Raw genomic sequence first — 19251 nt, 5'->3', positions numbered from 1 at the left:
TATTGTCAAATGGCATGTGCGTCTTAAGACACTTAGTATTATTTTTTTATTTGAATTTTTAGTTTGGGGAAGAAAATATGTGGAAACACTAAATATCCGATATTTACACAGCAAGTTCCATTAACAGGATGCAAGAGTAAATGAGGACTAATGACATGAGCACTGGAAGGATTCCTCTATGCTCTCCTTTATACAGCAGAAATAGAAATAAAGGAAACCATGATCCCCAGGAGTTCCCAGTGATGAATGGCAGGGAGGAAAATACCAGGGAATGACTGGCTCTCCTAGCAAATGTCCAGAGCTGTTTGCCATATCCTGAGGCTTTACTTTAATGTCCATGGAGCTTGAGAACCATTTCTCCCACCACAGAGTAGGAGCCAAACCCTGCTCAGCATGATGTGTTCTATTGAAGCTGACTGAACATTTCTTGGTGTCTTTAGTCCTCTCCCTTGGACTCTTTTGGGAGGCTTTAATCTGACCTTCAACTTTGTCTAATTTTCTTTCAGTAAAAACTTCTTGCCAGATGTCACACTGATTCATCATCAGTCAAACCTCACTACAGTCTCCACCTTTCCTCTTCTCCATACAGTTAATATGCATTTTAATATGGCCAAATGTAAATGTATACCTCTAGGAACAAGAACACAGACAATACTTATAGGATGGGGGGCTTTATTTGGGGATGTAGTGACCCTGAAAAAGATTTGGGGGGGTCATGGTAGTTAGCTGAATGTGTGTTCCCAGTGCAATGCTGTGGCCAAAAGGGCTAATGTGATCCCTGGGATGCTAAATGGCAATTTGAAGTGTGAGTAGAGAGCTCATTTTGCCTCTGTTGGCCAACGATGCGACTGCTGCTGTATACTATGTCCAGTTCTGGTGCCCGTAATTCAAAAAGGATGTTAAGTGGGGAGAGGTCAGAAAAAACTACAAGAATGATTAAAGGATTAGAAAACATGTCTTATAGTGATGGGCTCAAAGAGCTTTGTCTATATGGCTTAACAAGAGTACTTACATGGGGAACAAATAGTTGGTAATGGACTCTTCAGTCTAGCAGAGAAAGATTTAACATGATCCAGTGGCTGGAAGTTGAAACTAGACAATTTCAGACTGGAAATAAAGGTCAATTTTTAACAGTCAGGGTAATTAACCATTGGAATAATTTACCAAGGGTAATGGTAAAGACTCCATCACTCAATTTCTAAATCAGATTGAATGTTTTCTAAAAGATACACTCTAGGAATTATTTTGGGGGAATGTAGACAAGTGGACTCACCCCTGTGGCACCTCCTGCTGGTGACTTTCTGGGAATTAGCTCGGTCCCAGCCCAGAGCCCCCTCTGCAGGCCGGTGATCCACTTGTCCTCTGCTGGCCCCCGTGTCCCTCCCTGGACCCTGGTGCCCCTTTAACTGGGTCTCCCCCCTCCCAGGGGAATCCCCACCCCATTATCCCCACTTTGCCTCAGTATTGGCTACTCTGCCCAGTTCATTGTCTAGCCCCCACGCCCTGGGGCAGACTGCAATATCAGCCACTCATCATAGGCAAAGGGGTTTGGCTTGGCTGCCTTTACCCACCCTCCAGCTGCCTCTCTGCAAGCCCAGTACCTCAGAGGCCTAGAATAAGGCCCTGCAGCCTGGGAGTTGCTGGCCTAGGGCTTCCCAGCTCCTAAGGTCTTTCCTCATCCCTGCCTTCCTCTAGGGTCCCCTGAGTGAGTTCCCAAGCAGCCAGACCTGTCTCCCTCTCCAGTCCATAGAGAGACTATCCTGGCCTTCTGGCTTCACTGCCTCTTATAGGGGCCTGCTGGGCCTGATTGGAGCATGGCCACAGCTGAGCCCACTTTCCCCAATCAGCCCAGGCTTCAGAACCCCAGCCTACAGGCTGCTTTCTCTAAGCCCAGCCCCCTTTCCCAGGGCTGCTTTTAACCCCTGCAGGGCAGGAGCAGGGATCCACCCTGCTACAGGGAAGTATTATGGCCTGTGTTATGCAGGAGGTCAGATGACATGATAACAGTACCCATTCTGGCCTTGGACTCTATGAATATATTTCCATTCTTTGATTTCTGTAATCCAATAAACCTAATTTCTCAAGTCTCCTAACACTGAATGCCACCTGTTCAAAATGGTGGTTCAATTTAGATGATAGACAAAAAACATGCTACTTCTTCCTTTTTTTTCCTTCCCTGATTTTTCACTTGTCAAAAAAATTGAATTTGAATGGCTGGGATATTTGTTCCTCCACTGCATAACTCAGATGTAAATACTCTTGATGTGAATTGGACCTTAGTGTACTATAAAAAAGCCTCATCCAATACATTAACTTATTTAATTAATAACTATAGATCTCCCGTTACCTCAGTTTATAAAAGGAACAAAGGAGTTCATACTATTAATGTGAATCTGAGAAAAAATATACTGCAAATGAAAGTTAAACTGTTTCTTCTTTGCTTTCAGAAAGATTTAATTTTGCATTAAACAGACTGGTGGATTTCTAACAACCTTGCATTGTACTGAGTAACTGTTAGATACTTTATGAAAATCAGGCATTTAATCTGGGAGGTCTGTTCAAAAACTATGTCTAAGCATGCTGGAAGTAACTGCAGAGCACCCTGTTAACATCACTTCCAAAGCAAGGATTTAGGAAGAACTATGAAGCACACACTCGGTGACTTCTGTGGAAATGATAATGCAAGCAATGGAATCTTACCCGGGCGAATTCCAGCAGCATTTTAGCAGGCGCCACTTCTCTAACTATAATCACTAAGAGTTTTAACCCTTTAAGTATACTGGATGTATAGCAGGTGTTCTGAGAACTAAATGAAAGCTTTATCTTACAATTAATGTCAGTAACAACACAAATTTGAAAGATGTTTCCTATACAATATTTGTTCTTATAAGTAGAGTGAGTTAATAGCATACCATTGTAATACAGGTGTCAGACAGAGCAGTGCTGTAAAAGGCTGAAAATCATTTTCTGGCCACAGTCACATAGTATGAGTCAAGGTTACAAACAGCTTAATAACCTTGCATATGACAAGAGTTGGTGGTTCAGAGGCCAGTGGCTAGTTTTAAAGCCACAGGTAAGCACAAATTATGTTAAACAATTAAAAAAAAAAACCACCAAAACAAGACACTCCAGTCCAAACATTTCTTTGGGGACAGCAAAAGAGGTCAAACACCAAGTGATAGATATGTAGTCTCTTTACACTACTAAAATTATCCTCAAATACTATGGTAATGGTTGCAGAATAGATACCTACAAAGCAAGTATGTTAGCTGGATTTGCTTCAATTTAGGGTAAGTTATCACACTCACTACATATGAGTCAACTACTATTCTGTTCTTTGTAGTATCTATTCTGCACCCATTACCATAGTATTTGAGATAATTTGAGTAGTGTAAAGAGACTACATATCTATCACTTGGTGTTTGTCCTCTTTGCTGTCCCCAAGAGAGAAATGTTTGAGTGGAGTGTCTTGTTTGGTGGTTTTTTTTTAAAAAATTGTTTAACATATCTGTTGTATGTGTGTGTTAGAGAAGGCAAGGTCAAGAAATACACCTTTCACTTGGCAAGGAAAATGGTGAAGTTTTTGATGGTCCTTAGTTCCTAGGGCAGTTCATTGCACAGGCTCAGACCACCTCCAGAGAAGGTCCTGTCTCCCGCAGACAGCTTTACGCTTACTGTTGAGAGTTCCACTGTGCCAGAGGAACTGCTGAATTGACCACTATCTTTGTCCAGAGCTATAGGGAGTTTTCAAGTTCGACCCTGGAGCACTTGAAGATAAAGACCGAGACCGTAAACTGGATTTGAAATTCTATAGGAGCCAGTAGAAGAGAGCGAGGACAGGTCTGATGTATTACAGCAGTCAGTCTGTGTTGCTCAAGAGAGTGCTGCAGCATTTTGACTATTGGAGTTTCCTAAGCGGTGAAGGTTTCATGCCCAAGCATCTCACATTGCTGTCGTCCAGCTGAGAAGTGAAGAAGACACGCATAACGGAAGCCTGGTCTTCATCTGCCAGAATGGGTCTGACTTCTGCCTAGGCAGGGCTGTGGGGTTTGGAACATGTGTTAATAATATCATCCGGGGGATCTTATAATTTCACATACAATGTTGCCACACACATTTTATTAGGACAATACTGACCAGCAAATTATGAGGTTTCCAATGATATTTTACAAGGCATACTTTTGTACAAAGATTATTACAATGGCATGTAGGGTGTGAACACATGTATTCCATCAAATGCAAACTTTTTTGTCACTAATGTAAGCAGATATTATTCCAAACACCTATGCACCATTTTTAGGTCTCTTCAGATCAGTGTTGTTTCACGATTGCTACAAGAGTGGAGTGGCAGAAATTTTAACACAATTTTTGCTAGGCACAAGTTTAAAGAGAAAATATTTCAGTGTTCACAGGTGGAAATAAAGAGCAATTTCGACTTGGATGAGAGATTGGAAAATGAAAAAACCAAAGGATGATTGAGGCAAATCTTTCCTCTAAACAAGGAAGTCTTATTTGGGACATATTAGAAAAGGAGATATCAGGTTCACCCTCTGAGAAAATACAGTTGAGGGCACAATAAGTCTGGGAGCAGGTACCTTAAGACCTTGTCTGTCCGTTTTAAAGGTTCATTTTTAACCTGTACAATGAAGAGGTCGTAAAAGGTTGGGGGTTTTTTTTTGGTTTTTTTTTTTGTTCTTTGAGTGTTTGCTCATGATGATTTCCATTTTAGGTATGTGCACGCCCATGTGCACAGTTGTTGGAGAACTTTTGCCTTAGCGGTAGCCATAGGACCAGCTGTGGCACCCCCTGGAGTGCCACGCTCATGCGTTGGTACATTAGATGCCAACCCTATGCCCTCTCAGTTCCTTTTACCGGCCGTGATGGTTGGTTGGAGTGCCTCATCTTGCCATTTGCAAGAGCATTAGCAGTTCTGCACAGATCTTTGCTATACCTAATCTGTACATAGTTAGTCTTTGTAGTGTTAAGTTAGAGTACTTAGAGACCTGTCTGGCACTTCGTCCCCAGCAGAGCATGCCCCACTCGCCTGGCTTCAAGTCTGTGCATCATGCAGCAGGCCGATGCCAATCAGTGACCCCTACGACAGCTGCCTGAAGTGTTTTGGGGGAAGCCCATAGGAGGACAAGTGTCATATTTGTAAAAACTTTCATCCTCGCACAGCTTGGAACTGCCCTATAAGGTCTTCAACAAGGACAAGGTCCAGCTGAGACCGCACCCGGCTTTCCTGCCCAAGGTAGGGTCTCAGTTTCATCCAAGCCAGGGACATTTACTTACCAGTCTTCTTTCCAAAGCCGTATAAGTCAGAAGAGGAGTGTAGACTGCATGCCTTGAACTTTAGGAGGTCACTAGCATTCTACATCGATGGAACCAAGCCATTCATAAGTCTGTGCAATCACAGTGGCTGACAGGGATGAAAGGTCACCCTGTATCCACCCAAAGAATTTCTTCTTGAATCACCACTGCATCATCTACTGCTGGCTGCTACAATCAGTGAAGGTGCCGCCCCAGCAATTGTCACCACCCACTTGACCAGAGCACAGGCCTCTTCAGTGGTTTTCTGGCCCAGGTGACTATCCAGGACATCTGTAGGGTGGCCACTTGGTTGTTCGTCTATATATTATGTCCCACTGCATACTTACCAGCAGGCCTGGGACAATGCCAGCTTCAGTAGGGCAGTACTGCAAGCCGCGAAACTGCACATTCTGATCCCAACTCTGTAGATACTGCTTGTGAGTCACCTAGAATGGAACTGACATGAGCAAACACTCAAAGAAGAGAAAAAAGAAAAATCTATCTTCATAGCTGTTCGTCAAGATATGTTGCTCACAGTCCATTCCATTACCTTCCTCCTCCCCTTCTGTCAGAGTTGCTGGCAAAAAGGAACTGAGAGGACGTAGGGTCAGTGGTGCCTAATATACTGACGCATGAGCGTGTCGTTCAAGGGGGCACCACAGCCAACCCTACAGATACTGTTAAGGCAAAAGTCTCCAATGACTGTGCACATGGGTGTGTACGCACCTAGAATAAGAATGGATGTGAGCAACACATCTTGAACAACAGTTATGAAAGGTAGGTAAATATATTTTCTGTGTGTTTACCATACTTGAAATGTTAATGATTCCCACTAGGGTTTTGCTTTTTAAAATTTGACTGTGGTGAAAGAGGGAATGTCGATCACACCTCTTCAAACTATTCAAACTCTTCCCTATTACCTGTTGTGCTGAGGACAGTAAAGCTGGGATTCTGTAGCAAACAGAGGTAACTCTATTTTGGTAATGAGCGAGTGATTCCTAAATACACATTTCATAAATTGCTTTGTGATCACGGAACATAGTAGTTGTTGGAAGTATGCTACAGCTGGGCGCTGGCAGGTACGTAGAAGGGAGTTGTGTAAACTGACAGACGCAGATTTGGGTGTTGGGCAGTTAAATGATGTCCAAAGTTACTAGCAGAAGTCATCTCAGGTTGAGAACAAAAAAAAGGTAGAGCAGAATGGAACTTAAGGCATAACCATTTACACATGCAGATGCCTAACGGTGTTGTCCATGCAGCCTTATTTACACTATATTATTATAAACCCAGAAAGGCCACAAGTATTTTTAAAAGTAAGATTGTTTATCGTTCTAGGGAGTTCCAGCTGACTTTTTGAAAAAGACCTTGTTAATGCTATAGACCTTATAATCATAAAATCCATTTATAGCATCCAGTTGCTAAGCAACGAAGGACAAAGTACTGAACCTTTTCCGCTCATTGCTAAATTCTATATGTTAGTGTTTTGGTTTTGTAAGGAAAATATCAGGAAGACAACACCTACCATCAGATTTCTGATATTTTGTTCTATTCTACAGTTAAACCAATTCAAAGGAAAGTGGATTTTATGTATTTCAAAGTGTTTCAAAACAGTTTGACAGCCCAAGACTAGTAAATGGAGTAAAATATTAGAACCCCTGATTTCTAAACTAGATGCTTTGTACTGATCCCAGCAAGCAGATGACTATGAAATGAAATAGTCTTCAATACCTGCATTTTAAGGTGCAAAATATGGACCTACATCTACCTACCTTACACTTACGTTTCATTGAATGATATATGCAAACAATGGTTCTCAAAGTGTGATGTGAAGAAAACTTCTCATGTCTAGGGCTGCTCTGTCATCTCCCACTACCTCTTTCATGCTGCCAACTGCTTTCCACTTTTCCCATCCCTCCTTTCCTACTGGGGCTAGATTTGCACATGCAAGCGTAGCCCTTCTATCATGTGCATGAGGGTTTTGTCTGAAGGCAGGGGTGATGTGGTTGTCTTTTATACACGTGAGGAAGGGGGCTACAGCATTCTGCATGTGCTGGAGTCTGGAGTATTAGATCTGGAGGAACCATGGGCTGAATATCAATCTTTCTTTGTTTTTAATTGAAGGGCAAGATGTGCATGGAGCCCTGGAGAATCCTATGGTGGATACAAGTATGTTGGAAGAATTCCTTGGCAGTGACTTGGAATTTGGAGCCTTGTATGTATTAGCAATGAGAACTGAACTTGTTAGCACATTTCTTGGGTTCTGTTATCACAACATTGCTACCATCTGAACACAGCAATCACACCTCAAATCTCATTCAAATCTGTGTTCTACAGAAAGTAACTTGATCAAACAGGAGCCCTGATCCTTTCTTGAAGCTATGTGTCTTGAAAATAGAGAAAGAGATGGCAATCGAAGCATGATTTTCTTATAGGTACAGTAGGTTTAAAAGGTGGATGATACTGAAGGATAAGCTCATTGATAACTTTCACACTAGTTATTGTGGTAATGTAAAGGTGTCAAACATATTACTTTTTTTGTGGATAAGAACAACTGCTTCCATCCTAATGTCCCTTTCATAATTAAGAAATGACTGATTGATCTTTTAAAAAATAATTTGTAAATTACAATGACACACCATCCAATATTGCATAACGGAGGACAACTTACTATGGACCACAAATCCATCAGACCGTAAAACACAGATAATTCATCCAAGCTGCCAAATGACTGTCATTTAATACAAAAGATTATTATTCAAAGCCTGAAACCTGCCAACCCCTGGTCAAAGAAAGTTTGGGGGGGGGGGCAGGACGGTAAAACCTCATGCCATTTCTCATTCTGGACATACACATGCACTGCACAGATTTACAGTGGGCTAAGTAGGCTATTACTGACTCATTTTCATTAATCAATTATGAATAAATTTTATCTTAGTTTGCAGGCTGAGAAAAAATAAGAATATAAGGAATGCTGCACTTGGACACGTCTCATCTTAGTTTTTAGTATCACTAAGCATATAGAAAGAACCAGATTACAAATTATTAAAATGCCTTTAAAATGAGACTTCACTTCTCATGACTATATTGTATTGCCAGTTAACAGGTTAAACAGGAAAAATCTACTACTACCACATATCTACTACATTAGATATAATATTATATACCTGTAGATAACTGCTGTATAATCATGTAACTCTTTGTTATATAATGTGCAAAATATCAAATTTATCAAAATAAAATGTATTGTATTTTGGGGGCTTAACTGATTTTGCACTATAATGAAGTGTAGTAACGTTTAATTATTAGATTAACAGTTCAATAACTATTCTTGTCAAATTTCTGTAACATTACAATTATCTGCATTGAAGCATAAAAAACAAAATGCAAAAAATTAAATCTTTCAGAGAAATCCATGTAAATCCACATAAAGATCCTTGGCATATTTAAAATACAGATAAAAGAAATTATACGCAATTCCAAGAAAAATAAAGTATATTATAATGTTTTCTGTTCTTTTTTAAAAAGAAGATATTAATATTAAGAAGGAGCAAGGATACAACATTAATACAAAAGACATCATGCATGATGCAGTGAATATAAACTTGAATCTACAGTAGTTTCCTTCCTCTTTCAATGACTGTTTACTTTCCTTCCTCTAGTAGTGTTTAAAATATGTTGTTGGACTTCCATCTGAAATATTTTAATCGAAAACAGAAATTAGGTGGGTACCTGAGGCACTGCTTCAAACCAGGAAACATGCATACAGTATATAGAAGGGAAGTTAAAGACTTTTATAGATTTACAGTTCAAATTTTGAGGCAAATCAGTTTCCTAACTCTAGTTTGTTAAAAGTTAGAAAACAATGTTTAAAACATTAAATAGTGTTTAAAAGCTCTAGAAATATATCCTTACTCTGAAGAAAACTTAAAATGTTCTTCATACACTCACTTATTAAAGGTCATTCACCAAGTCAAATCTAGCCCAAAATGTAGGTTTTATAAATGTGACATTTTATAAAACCAAGAGCAATAGAATGTGGAAATGCACCAGAACATGTAAATGAAATGGACTGCAAACAAAAGTGAAACTGACTTGTCTTTCAGAGTGTGCAAACTGCAAACTAAGACATAAAAATTTAAACAGTAAAAATAGTAGAATGTAAACTGGATCACTGAAACTCTATTTTAATCATAAAAGTGTTTGCAATAGAGGTAAGGGCATTTTTGTGTTAATATTTTTAACTTAACAGCATCCCTTTAAATAATTGCTTTCTATTTAACCTCCAAGAAGGGCAGCAGGTGTTGTACAAACAGTGCTCCTCCCCCACACCCACTAAAAAAACTCCTTTGCAATTAGCTTTCTTTTATTAACCTGTCTATTTATAAATCCTAAGCATCAATTTCTCAGGCAGTGTTTCAAAGTAGAGATTGAGGCTGAAATTTACAAAAGAGCCTATGGGAGTTAGGCACCCAACTCTAACTGAATTTCCATTTCTATTTGGATTTAAACAATTCCTACCTTTAAAAGAGGGTCTCTTCCAGTTCTGGGTAAATGATAATGTTATTGCATACGCAATTCCCTGTCTTGGGCTCCTTTGAAAGTCCCAGCCGGAGTGTTTGTGTGAGAGCTCCCTTTTGGCCAACATCACAAATTGAATGGGGGTGGGGGAGGCTTCTGCAGCTTGAAATGAAGAGACAACCTCTTAAGCTGAGAGCTGTAACAGACCTCATGTTGACTGGGCACACTGTAGACACACAATACACTGGCTAGTGGGTTACACATGCAGCTCTTATCTTTATAGAGGCTGGCCAGATAGCAAGTATGAAAAATTGGGATGGGTTTGGGGGGTAATAGGTGCCTATATAAGAAAAAGCCCCAAATATCGGGACTGTCCCTTGTGGAAGTAGAGAAAGGGATAAAGGGAATTTGAACATAGAGATCTTAGTCTCGCTTTATTAGAGTCAGTGTCAGCCTTACTTTGTTAGCCTGACTCTTGCTCTATTCCTAGCCTCTGGCTTGTTGGTCCAAACTCAGTGAGGACTCATTTTCTCCCACACTCTATAGAATCAGTACATCTGGTCACCCTCTCTTTACAGGCCATTTTTATGTAGTGTGATGTCAAAGACTGGCTTGCATGGTTATGAGTCTAACAAAAATATCATTTATAATGTATTTTAATTCATTCAGATTTCTAAAATGCAACCGTAGACACCAAGACTGTTCTGGGCAGCTACCCCTATGTCGAACAAAGTGGGAATAGGGTTTAATACATGGTATGAATAGCTGGTCTTAAATGATGAGGTTACACCGACTTTTGTGGTTTTGCCTCAGCAGGGCTATGTGCATTTAAAAAAAACCAAAAACCAAACCTCTGTATTCCTGAGCATTTTGGAGGCTAGCTATGAAAAATACAAATATTGGCCCCCCATTAAGGTCTTCCAAACTGAACTGAAAAATTATGTGGGGATGAAAAATGAGTCCAAATAGACTGCCTTGGGGCTCTGAGCAAAGCCCACATCTTGCCTGGAAACCCTACCCTGAACTCCCTCTTTCCCAATGAGCTTGCAAGGGCCTAGCTCTAGTGTCTATTTTAATCAGACAAATACAAATTCAATCTCCTTCCATTGTATCCCATGCCCTCTCCTCCCCACTCTTCCTACTTTGCATCTCTTAATTTCCACAGTGCTGAAGTTCTGGAGGCTAAAGCATAAACCAGAACAAATTGTCTAAAGCTGATGCCCAGTATCTTCATCAGCAGAAGGTATCTCCCATCCAGAGCCTAGAGAGAGAGGGAATTTTAAATTTTTATAGACAGGCCAAGCCTTTAAGGCTACCAGGTCCATATGTTATGAATTACTCATGTGGTTTGAGGTAGTTAAAGATTGGCTTATGGTTATTATGCATTTCTTTTCATAATGAAATAAAAATATCCTTTTCATCTCCAGGCAAAGTCAGTTACCAGAGTCCCCCGCCAGATTCAGGGATCAGAGCCATATTCTCCACCACAACTGAAGGGTGGGTTGTGTGAGTTCTAATCTTACTGTACTATTAGCATTCTTTCTATTCTCTTTATGATTGAACTGTTTCATTTGTTATTCCTTGCAGGTTTACATTATGATGCCTTTAGGGTCCACTGGACTGGCGGCCCGTCACTTTCCTTCCCTTCTGCGGGGGCACCCGATACATTTCCTTGTAGATACCCTAACAGTTTCTCTGACCTGAGCACCAATGGACATCCCGGCAGTGTTCCCCAAGACGCTCGTCTCAAGACAGATAATGCCGTGTCTCCCTGGAATACTTCTATATCCTCCAGCTGTCTGGGTTTAAATTGTTCCTACGTTCAGCCAAGAGCCTCTCATAGTTCTGGGTAAGGTATAATTTTATTATGTAGGAAGGAAGGCTGATACAGAAAAGGGAAGGTGGCGTAGCTACTTTTAAGAACTATATGGTTTCAGACTGGAAAGAACCACATGTAGGAAAAATCCCGAGGGGTTACAAGTTTCTCCACATGGTGGCTCTGTTTATACGTTTATGGGATCTTTATCAGCTATTCTTTAAGCACCATATTTTAAAGATTAAAAGTCAGATCATAGAATCATAGAATCATAGATTATTAGGGTTGAAAGGGACCTCAGAAGATCATCTAATCCAACCCCCTGCTCAAAGCAGGACCAATCCCCAACTAAATCCCCAAATAGCCCCCTCAAATCAGAACCAAAAGCAATCAATTCAAGATAAAAAGTTACAAGGTTAGAGAGAGGTTGTAAGCTAATGAGTAGCTGGGATGGCAGAAATATCTGTGGTATTTTACAAACACCCATTTAAGGGATTTTATTTTCATGAGTTAACATTCTGACATGAGGCATGAGAAAAACCAGCTCATTTTACTTGTGTGATAAAACCAAATACTCATTATATACTTGATATGATTTTCAGCCACCAAAATGCGTTGAGTGTTTAATAATAAAACAAATAAAGATTAAGGCAAAATTCCTTTCCCTCAGTCCCTAATCAAAATACCTTGGCAGGCGGAGGAAAGGGTAACCATCTCCCAGCTTGCGGATTGGAACCTATTTTGGCCCCCTACACCTGTCTAGGTGGCAAATAAAAGGTCTCAAAGATCCGTATAGTGTCAGATCCTCCAGCCCTGTCTCTTCCCACATGTAGAGCTAAACTCCATGCTGCACAAGAGGTGCAAACACCCTGAAGGGCTCTTCATCATATCCCCTCCTCCTTATATAGCAGAACCACTGCAAATGGCCTTTTTCCTTATCCACGGAGGAGGGAACAGAGTTTGCCCCTGCTTGACTAAACCCATTCAAGAATAAGGCTGGGATTTTAGTACAACTGGTCCAAAACAAATGCAATCTCTGTGGTTTGCTGTGTGTGTAAAACTTGCTTTAAAAAGGGTGAATTCCTTGGTCACATGGAATAAAAAGGATGCTGGTATTTAAGACCAAAAAGCACAAGTCACTTAATTCAGTAAAAATAAAGCAGAATCAGGACTCAGGTGAAAATTCTGTTAGAAATCAGGAACTTGGGTGTTATCTTATAACTTTCATTTTTCTATGGAGTAATAATGTACAATGCATTTTTTTAAGTATTTCCCTGGCATCAGCTAAAAAGAGAAGATTGTTAGACGATGCCACTGATTCTCCACCATGGACTAACAACTCGCAGCAGGGTAAGTGTTTCAAATTGTTGACAGGACATTTTAACAGTCACACTAATGCTGGCTCAGAAAAGATAACAGTATTAAACCTGGAACGCTCCTTCAAACAATTCTTTTTGCTGTTTTTTCAAAAGTGAGGAACTATCTGTTTTTGCAGGTTACAGATGAAGCTTTAAATGTTCACACTCACCGAGTGCACTCATCAGCCAAAGGGTTCTCCTTATATGCATGAGCCTGTGGAACATAGGAAATTCTGTACTCTCTTGACCTAGCTGACACAAAGTCATCTAGGACATGGAAACCATCTTGGGTTAGCTTAACAGGTGATTAATGAGGGGGGCAGAAGGAAGGAAGAGAATGCATTTCAGCTTCACTTGTCATCTGATTTGACAGCTCCCATTCTTCTGTAAAATGTATCCATATAGGGGTCTGACAAAAGCGCTTTATTGTTTTCTCCCCAACATTAATATAATTCAGGGTTTTATCATGATGAAAATGCTGAGTCTATAATAGTCCATATGTAACCAAAAGACTCATTGGGCTTCTACAGGAATTAATCAACATTGGCATATGAGGTTGTATGTGACCAAATAGTTAGTTCACAATGAACAATTTATCTGATGAATTGAAGCCTTTCAACGAGAAGCTTGTATTTAGCTGTGACACTGTTGCGTAGTTTGAAAGCTTGTCTCTCTCACCAGCAGAAGTTAGACCAATAAAAGATATTACCTCACCCACCTTGTCTCTCTAATATCCTGGGACTGAGACAGCTACAACAACACTGCATAGTCAGAAGCCTGTCACTCTTTCAGATTTATAAGTGATTAGAAATTATTTGATCAATTTTTGTGGTGATTTCTTCTGTCCACTAGTATATGGATAGACCAGAAAGCTTTCTTTAAGTATCTGTTATTTGAGCTGTGTTGGTAAATTGTGATTGGTCAGATGAGTCACACGGTATTGCTACTGTTCCTGATGGAATGGATAAACAAACAGTTGTGTATGCTTGCATATGTGAATTTAAAATGTGTTTTAATAATGGCGATACAGCTCTGAAATTTGCTCTCCTGCAAACATTTATGTCAGTAAAAATCAGTGGCTCAATTTTAGTGTACTGTGAGCATGCAAGGGGCTCAAATATGGCAGAAGGAAATTAGTTTAAAAATCGAAATGAGTAACCAGAGAACATTGTTTGTTTGTAGTATTTACCCAGCTGTCTGTCAAAAACACAGTTATTACAGCTAGGGGCTCTGGGCTGCAATTATTTCAACAGTGCTGTGCTCTTTCTGTCACACCATGGTGCCTCAGGCCACATATGGGTTCTTGGATTGCTTGCACACTGTAATGTACTCTATATTCTGGGCTGCACTCAATTTGTCTCCCACATGAAGTGCTCCTCAGCCTTCATGACATGTGGAATATCTCAAGCATCAGCGTTGACCCTGGCTGCTTCAAGCTGGTGTAATTGGCAGCCTGGGATGTTTCTCATTATAAAGCATTAAACAGTGATTTGGCCAGCCAATGAATGGCTGATTGTTGCTTTTATTTTTGCTGCGGAACTAAATATTTGTTTGTTTGGACTGGTGGATTAATTTAAGCTTATTGCAAGTGAGGTAACTGATAATTCTGGTATTTCTTCTTTCTTTGCTAACTTGTGTCACAAAATGATTATTTCAAAAGTTAAAATGCTTAGCGAACAAATGATTTTTTTTGCCATGTAACTTGTTTTGGTAGAAGACTTTTAAAAGCAGTGCTACCTGAGTGATATCTTACAGAGCATGAGAGGTAAAAAACCAAATGCTGTGTGACAATAAAATAAGACAGGCAAATATTTTTGGAATAGCTACAAAGGAAAACCATTATTTTTATTTACTGGTCTTCTGCAGTGTTATTGGCTAGCCCTGGCATGTAGCAAATAAACTATCACTTTTGTCTCTTCGCAGTGACAATAAAGGACTGTGGCACTGAAGTGCAAGAATATGACAGCGATGGACAGAATGTAGTGGCTGTGGACAAATGTTATCAGGCTCTAACGTGGCAGCCATATCAAACTTCTCACTGGAGTGATTTATTTAACTATAGTTACGAAAAACTGTAAGCACGGATGTTTACACTTGGATTTATTTTGGTTTGCATTGAGCTGCTGAAATGAATGGAACATGTAGTTTTCAGAATGAAATTGGAGGTGGGAGAGAGGGGGCATGTGACAGTCAGAAGTGAGGATGAAATTGCAGAGAGATCTGATAACCAGATTTTAAGGAATCACTGAATGTTCATGCCAAGCAGTCTGATATATTTTTTTTCAACACAGCAGATGGACCCTAAATCAGGTAGATTCAGGCATGAGAACACTTCCAAGCTAACTTAAATAGATTTGATTTTTTTCCCCTCCTTTTGGCAAAACAGACTGGAACAAGTAACCATTGTACATACTGCACATTGCCTTCCCATGGCTTAAGGCCTTGTTAATGTAGTTACTTTTGTTACTTTGTTATTGGCACATGGGTGCTTATAGCCTACCCTACAAGGTTTTAATATTGTGCACCTGTTTTAGAGTTTGCCTGTACAGACACAGAATTTTGCAGCAGCGACAAAAGGGGGGGAAAAAAACCTCCCCAACATCAGCACACCACCTTGGGAAAGGTCACTTCAAGTTCAATCCCCCCTCAATCCCCCGATTTCTGTGTTCTAGTATTCAGAGAACTTTTTTTTAGCAGAGGTCCTTCCATGTTAGCTTGTTTATCCCCCCAGGGTTGAAGTAAACAATTAGTCACTGTGCACAGTAGAGAAGCCTTTTAAGTGCTAGTGTTAGCTTGTATTTTCCTCCAACTCCACCCTCCTCTCTGCCTCCAAAAACTAAAAAACATTTGGCAAAAAGAACACTTTCCAAAAAAGGTTAATTTGGGTGTATCCTGTTCAGCCCTGAACACTAGTGTCTTCCATTTATGCACACACTGCACTGTAGCAGCAGTATGAGGTGTGGGTTTGGTTTTATTATTATTTTTTTTTAACACCACCCCACTCTGAAGGGACTATCTTAAGGGTGAGCCAATAGTTCAACGTCTCTGCCTTTCAAACCTTGGTGCCTTTGCTGGGAAAGCCTACAAGCCTCCCAGTCGGTTTGGAGAGGTGATTGTGGCCTGGATACCTCTCCATGTAGAAGTGGCCTGCCACATCCAATATATTGCATATCAGCTACTGATCAATGGCTACATTTCATTTGTGATTTAGAGGTGATAGTCTCTGAATGCAGTTTTTTAATCCCCGATATGTTCAAAACTTAAAACTGATGTTCTAGATGCACTTTTTTTGGAGCATTATATCAAGGAACAGATACTATGATGATTACCATAAAAGTACCCAAATAGATACATTAAGACCATTATTTGGAAAATGGATTATAGTATCACTTAGGGGAATTATCATCTTTTTTTTTTTTAGTATGGGTCCGTGTTAGTAGTCTTTCTCCCTAGATGCACTGTAATTATGATCTGCGTACAAAATTTCTCTGTTTCCTGATATTATATCCTGTTTGAGTCAAAAGAACATTAGTATTATCACTGCTAAGCCTAGATAGATTGTTATTGATCCTAAAAAAACTTAGTTTCCTCTTTTTTTTAGAATTTTGTTTCTAAGAAAAAATTACATATTCTTTTTACCATCACAGCAAATGGGATTCCATTCTGAAACATGTTGTCTCGAGTGCCAATTTGTTCTTGTTACAAAAGCGAAGATGAGTTGGAGCTAAAATTCTAGATCTGAAAATTCCCTTGTTCTGGGAAAGTTTAAATCTGAGCTGTGCGGCTTTGGCTTATTTCTATTAAAAAAAATTCTCATAAACTCTTAAGTCATGAGTTAAGATTTTCAAAAGTAACTGCTGATTTTTGTGGGCCTCGGTTTTGGGATATCCCATCTGAAACCCCTTAAAGTGGCCTGAGTTTTCAGTGGGTGGATACTTAGCACTTTCAGAAAAGATGGCCTCTTTATGGTGTCTCAGTTTGGACACCCAAAATTACTAATTATTTCTGAAAATTCTGGCCATTGAGAGTTAGTTTTTCAGTCTTCAGCAGTCAGAATATAAATGCTAATTAAAATAAAATCAGGTGGTGATCCTGCAAACACTTAAGAATGTGCTTAATATTATACACATTAGTAGTCACATTAAGTTCAATGGAGCTAGTCATGTGTGTAAAGTTAAGCACATACATACGTTTTTCCAGGATTCTGACCAGTATATATTCATGAGAAATCAACAGTCTTAACTGCAGGAACCCAGTTCATGTAATCTTAAGCTCACGTGATCTGTGAAATGAATAAACTGCCTGGAGACTTCAAATCAAGAAAATGAGAATAAATCTGTTTGTTTTTAATTCCTAACTACAAGTACAAAAATTAGGAGGAGGAAAAAATAATTCAGTATTTATTTAGGGCAGCCATTCTGAAACTGTGGGCTGGGACCCCAAAGTGGGTCACAACCTTGTTTTAATGGGGTCACCAGTGCTGGTGAGGCCCGGGGCCAAAGCATGAGTCCCACTGCCCAGGGCTGAAGCCCAAAGGCTTCCTGCCTGGGTGGTGGGGTCAGGCTTCAGCTTCAGCCCTGGGTGGCTGGACTCAGGTTCCAGGATCCTGCCTGGCACTTGACGCCCTTGGGCTTCAGCTTTTCCCCCCTGCAACTCAGGATGGTAGAGCTCGAGCTTTGGGTGGTAGAGCACCTCGCCTGGGTGGGCAGGGCTGAGTGGGCTCAGGTTTCAGTCCCCTCTCATGGGGTCATGTAGTAATTTTTGTTTTCAGAAGGGGGTTGTGATGCAATGAAGTTTGAGAACTCCTGATTTAGGGGAAACAGAATTATGTATTTATAGAAACAAAAACCCTAATATGTTTATTTTCTAGTGCAAAAATGTTTACAACTCCCTTTAAATATTTAAATCCATTAGTTAGCAAACTATCCCCCACTTGCTGTTTATCTATTTAATTTGCTGCTGCTGCTGCTGCTAAAGGATTTTTTTACAACTACATTTTAAATAGATGTATAAGGCATTGCTAGTCAGTGCACTAGAAATGGCCTCATGTCATGGCTGGTTGCCTTCATAACACATGTACAGGACGTGGGTCCTCCAATGTTTTATGTGCATGATTATCTTTTTTCACGTGAACAACTTTACTGACATTAGTTGGACATGTGTGGAGGACTTGAAGGATTGGGGCTCTCAGTCTGTGATTTAACTCTGTGGATCAGATTACACCTCCCCCTAGATGAGTGGGAAGAAAGGTATGAGAAAGCATTTCTCTTCCCCACCATACACCTTGGGCCAATGCAAGGCCCTCCCAGTGCTGTGAAAGAAATACTGTTGTGTTTGCTAGCAACCTAGGTACAGGTGTGCTGATGTCAAGTGGGTGAGCAGGGCCATGGCCCAGACCCCTCCCCTCCTCTCCTGTACTCCAGGAGAGTTGCACTGGAGGAGCACTGTCAACATTACAGAGACATAGACAAATGAAGCATGCTGTCTTCTCACACCAGCACACCAGCAGTCTGGCTCCTCCCCAACTGCACCGTGGCTCAGACTCATAAGAAACATAACGGAGCCCTAGTTAGGCAAAGGAAAAGGCTGACCACCCTCAAATCACAATAAAATTCTTTGCAAAATCAGGCCTAGATACTCCATGTGTTTCTTAACTGCTTTATGAAGATGTACCTGGATACAGTAGGTAAGAATCCAAATATGACAGTATTCTTCAGAATAACCTTCAACCCAAGTCATTCCTCTTGGGGAAGGGAGAGCTGTACTTCTATTTCTTAACCTGTGTCTGCATTTAAGCAAATATTCAGAAATTGCTTTAAATCATCAGCTTATAAATTGGCATTGCCCTAACATAGAAGGAATTTCAAAATTTATATAGAGGCTTAAGGAGTTTCTTCAGCGATGATGCTTTTAAGACCTGATATATTTGTTATGACTTACGTTAAAAAATAAGTGAATTCAGAAACAATATGATAGTTTAAGAAGCCTTTATAGCTTTGCTGTCTATGCTAGAAAAATCTATGATTAAAGTTTTTACAAAAGATAATAAAGTACTTTATAAATCTTTCGTAAAATCTTTATATTAAATCCTTCCAACTTATAATGAGCAAATGAATGGATTAGTCTTGAAAAGCTGTCATTAGTGGCTGTGTTGATGAGGGGATCCATAGTGGAATTTGATCATCATCATCAAATCTCTCATTAATGAAGAAAGTCTTTCTTCATATCAGGAAGATTTGCCATGTAGTC

The 19251-nt window shown here is 40.0% G+C and overlaps 1 protein-coding gene across 1 annotated transcript in view; it reads left to right on the top strand.

The window, feature by feature from the left end:
- Positions 1-842: 842 nt before the first annotated feature.
- MYRFL (myelin regulatory factor like) overlaps positions 843-19251 on the top strand; it is a 69941-nt gene continuing 51532 nt past the window's right edge. Inside the window, 8 exon segments of the mRNA XM_030549459.1 lie at positions 843-913; positions 5179-5251; positions 7380-7522; positions 11256-11286; positions 11289-11325; positions 11416-11677; positions 12912-12994; positions 14926-15076. Of these exon segments, the coding sequence (XP_030405319.1) occupies positions 843-913; positions 5179-5251; positions 7380-7522; positions 11256-11286; positions 11289-11325; positions 11416-11677; positions 12912-12994; positions 14926-15076 (851 nt within the window).

The sequence above is a fragment of the Gopherus evgoodei genome, chromosome 1 (genome assembly GCF_007399415.2).
Source record: "Gopherus evgoodei ecotype Sinaloan lineage chromosome 1, rGopEvg1_v1.p, whole genome shotgun sequence".
In the NCBI taxonomy this organism is placed as follows: domain Eukaryota; kingdom Metazoa; phylum Chordata; order Testudines; family Testudinidae; genus Gopherus; species Gopherus evgoodei.
Note: the sequence above shows the minus strand (reverse complement) of the source record. Positions and strands in the feature narration are given on the sequence as shown.